General features: G+C 40.9%; 1 protein-coding gene across 1 annotated transcript in view; it reads left to right on the forward strand.

Moving 5' to 3' along the window:
* The window catches only part of CCDC38 (coiled-coil domain containing 38), a 72,053-nt gene that overhangs the window by 29,721 nt on the left and 38,461 nt on the right, over window positions 1-3,871 (forward strand). Inside the window, exon 8 of the mRNA XM_007949773.1 lies at window positions 253-376. Coding sequence (XP_007947964.1) covers window positions 253-376 — 124 coding nt within the window. The remainder of the gene's footprint in view (window positions 1-252; window positions 377-3,871) is intronic.

The raw sequence follows: 3,871 nt of genomic DNA on the forward strand, positions 1-3,871 counted from the left end.
CCAAGGGATTTTAGGGGTTATGACAGGCTGATGTTGGAAATGGGGATCTTTTAGTGCCAACAGGCCAGTCTTTGTTCACTCTGCCTGCTCCAGAGACCAAACCATTCCATCTGCATAATATATTTGCTAGTTACAGTGTCTCCGTCTTATATTTCTGTCCCTGGAAGTTTTCACAATAACTCTACCTTCTCTACACAACTCTCATCCTTAGAAGAGTTTTATTTTCTCTCTTATCTTTATGTTCCATCTTAGAAACATTAGCAAAGAGAAAAGAGGGCAAAGTGGAAGAGTCCAGAAGGGGATCATTTTCAGAAGACTCTTCTCCAGGAAAAAGTGTCCAAGGTAAAACCAGAGATTTGGGACTTTATTCATTAAAGTAAAACCAGAGAAGGTGCCCATCTCAAAGGGGAGATGGAAGGTCTAAGAGCCTACCTGGAAAACAGAAGGTACTTGTAATCCTGGGAGACAACGACTCCAACTGGGAGAGGTAGACAGGTAGATGAGTGGACAGAGAAGCCAGGGGAAGAGGACACCGCCCCCCAAGATCCTTCCTAGGTGGGCCTCCTCACTCCCTATGTTCAGGTTTGAATTCTGATGCTGGCAGACCCATTCTCACGGCCCACCAAACCAGGTCAGTTTCTACTACCAGGCCATTGGCCAGTGACTCAGGGAAGTAACTGTCTTAAAAACTGAGGTAGTTCTGTTAGAACCACCTTCAGTTCTACCATCATCTTTAGGTAGAACTACTTTCCTCCTTCCACCCTCCATCATAATTATTTAAGTTATATTACCTTGCCTGTTGGAGGATCTGGGCAGGGTGTGGCGGAAGGGGATAGAGGGAGTGAGTGGTGAAATCAATGTTCTTGTCTCTGAAATCTTGAATACAGAACAGAAATTATTGCATTTAAATAACACCCCTTAGCATTATTTTCAGTAGTATGTGTTAAGGTATCAACTGAAAAGCTAAGATGGTAAGTTATGATGGTGGTGGTTCTTAATCCATTTATTTCCTTCCTTCCTTCATTTTACCGTGCATTTACTGGAGGCATACAATGTGTCAGACACTCTTCAAGACCCTGAGTAAACAAAGATTAATAAAGCTGCACCCCAGAAATACACAATACAATGGAGTGAGTGACATAGTAGTAATACATACCAAGGGTTTGAAGACAGAAACAAAAAAGTTGACCTCTACCTGGGGCGTTTAGGAAAAGTCTTTATAGACAAGGGAACATTTGAACTGAGTTTTGAAGTATGTGTAGGAATTTGCTGTATGGAAGGTGGAGAGAGTGAGGTCTGCTGTGGGTTCAAGACAGAACAGCATAAAGTTATTGGGAGTCATGAAAGCACTGGTGTGAGGAAACAGGGAGCTCTAGAGCTGGGATGACTCTTGAGAGTTGTCCCACAATGAGTTAGTGAGGCATCAGTCATTGGCTGTATACTGCCCTTGGGAGGGGTGCCTAGTGAGAGACATAGCTGAGAGCCATGTGCGGCTGATAAGCTCTGTGGGGTGTCTGAAGAGACTAGAGACAAATTTTGCTCACTTCTCAGTTTCAGACCAGGGTTAGGCCCAGATCTTGACTAAAATATGGGAGTGAGTAAAGGGAGGAGCAAACGCCCAGGTGACTTGTGTGTGGCAATGATGTCTCCCCACAAGACTTGATTAACAACAACAAAAAAAAGTGATTAAAAACATCTATGATTAGAAATAAAATAAGTAAATAAAAATATCTATGATTAGGTGAAAATAGAACCATGAAATATTTTATAATTTGTGTCCCTGACTTGTGACCAAGGAGCTCTGGTTGCACAGTAGTTAAAACATATGGCTGCTAACCAAAAGGTAGGAAGTGCAAACCCACCAGCTGCTCCTCAGGAGAAAGATAAGGCAGTCTGCTTCTGTAAAGATTTACAGCCTTTGAAATGCTATGGGGCAATTTTATGCTATCCTATATGATTGCTATGAGTTCGATTCAACTTGATGGCAGAAGGTTGGTTGGTTGGGTTGGTTGATATGTAACTTTTGGATAGTCATGTTATATTTCTGACAAAACCACCAACCTCAACCAATGTGCCTTTGATTTTAGACTTATGCTTGAAGCCCAATTTCAGTAGGAAAAAAGAGCCCATTTTCTACATGATTATCATTCTTAATAATAATACTTTAAAAAAAAGTAATGAGCATACCCATGCAGAAAAATGAATACCATGCACCAAGTGACAAGGCTTATTTTTAATGATATGCCATTTCTTTTTGCAACCACCATCACCAATGATGTGGACTTCACCTGGACATTTTGAACAGGAAAGCAACACAAGAAGACCGCTCTTACGCCAGAGAAAAGGAAATCATCTTTCACAAAGTACTGTACACGCTTGATTACCTCTCTTGCAAACTGTGAATGATTTTTAGCCAATATCCATCTTAGCCTTTCTTCAGACATTGTTGTTGTCAGTTGCTGTTTAGTCGTCTCCCCCTCATGATGACATTATGTGCAACAGGGCAAAGCATTGCCCCGGGCTAACTATCTTCATGCTCATTGGTATGTTTCAGTCTGCTGTTCAGGCTGTTGTGTCAATCCATCTTATTAAGGGTTTCTCTTGACCTTCTGCTTTTCTTGATAATGTGTTCAAAGCAAGTGAGCTGAAGTTTCACATTCTTGCTTCTAAGGAGCATTCTAGTTGTATTCATTTAAGACGGATTTGCTTGCTGTTCTGGCAGTCCATGGTGTAGTCAATGTTCTTCAATAACACCACGGTCTGAATGCATCAATTCTTTTTTTTTTTTTTTTTCATTGTCCAGCCTCTGGATACATATGAGGCGACTGAGAAACCAAGGCTTGGATCAGGTGCACCTTAGTCATCAAAATGATTGCTTTGCTTTTTAACACTTTATGGAGGTCTTTTGCAGCAGACTTTCCCAATGCAATATGTCTCAACTGCTGCTTCCATGGATGTTGATTGTACATCCAAGTAGAATACCTATACACCATACTACACATCCACTTCTTTGTTACAGATGCTTGAGGACATAGTTGCCATTCTTATGTGCTCATGAAGTAACCAAGCTCTCATAGGCCTCCCGCATTCTGTAATGAGTGCCTGCAGCTGCTATTGGCAGAAAATGCCTATCCACTGCATTTGTCTTAGCCTCTCAGAATTCACTGCCCTATTGCTTAGTAAGCTATGCTGCTGGCCTGTGTGTTTGTAATCTCACCACATCATTCAAAATTGCTGCAATACAACTCACACCAATGTTCCTTGCAGCACTAATCATAATACGTAAAATGTGGAAACAACCCAAGTCTCCATCAATAGATGAATGGAAACAAAATATGGTATTTATGTACAATGGAGTATTATTCAGCTACAAAGAGAAGTGAAGTTCTGACACATGCTATGACATGATGAACCTCAGAAACTTTGTTCTGAGGGAAATAAGCCAAACACAAAAGCACAAATATTGTACTACCCCAATTACATGAAATACTTAGAATAAATAGATCCATGGAGACCAAAGATTAGTGATGACCAGGGGATAGTCATACTGCAATAGGATCTTAAGAGTTTTGTTTAGGTTTGTTTCTTCCATTACATAGATGACAGACTCCTTTATACTCATTAGTTTATAAATCTCTACTTCTCAACCCTGGCTATTCCAAGGAACTTTAAGGAAATATATTCGTGCCCAGATCCCATTCCAGGTCAATTAAATCAGATCTCTGGGTATAGGGACTGAACCTCCACATGTTTTTAAAGATCCCCAGTGATTCTAATGGATACCCAGGATTAAGTTGTTGTTGTTAGGTGCCATCAAGTCGTGTACAACTCAGAGCAACCCTATGCACAGCAGAACGAAACACCGCCTGGT

This window comes from Orycteropus afer, unplaced genomic scaffold, assembly GCF_000298275.1.
Source record: "Orycteropus afer afer isolate SDZICR_OR568_19922 unplaced genomic scaffold, OryAfe1.0 scaffold00253, whole genome shotgun sequence".
In the NCBI taxonomy this organism is placed as follows: domain Eukaryota; kingdom Metazoa; phylum Chordata; class Mammalia; order Tubulidentata; family Orycteropodidae; genus Orycteropus; species Orycteropus afer.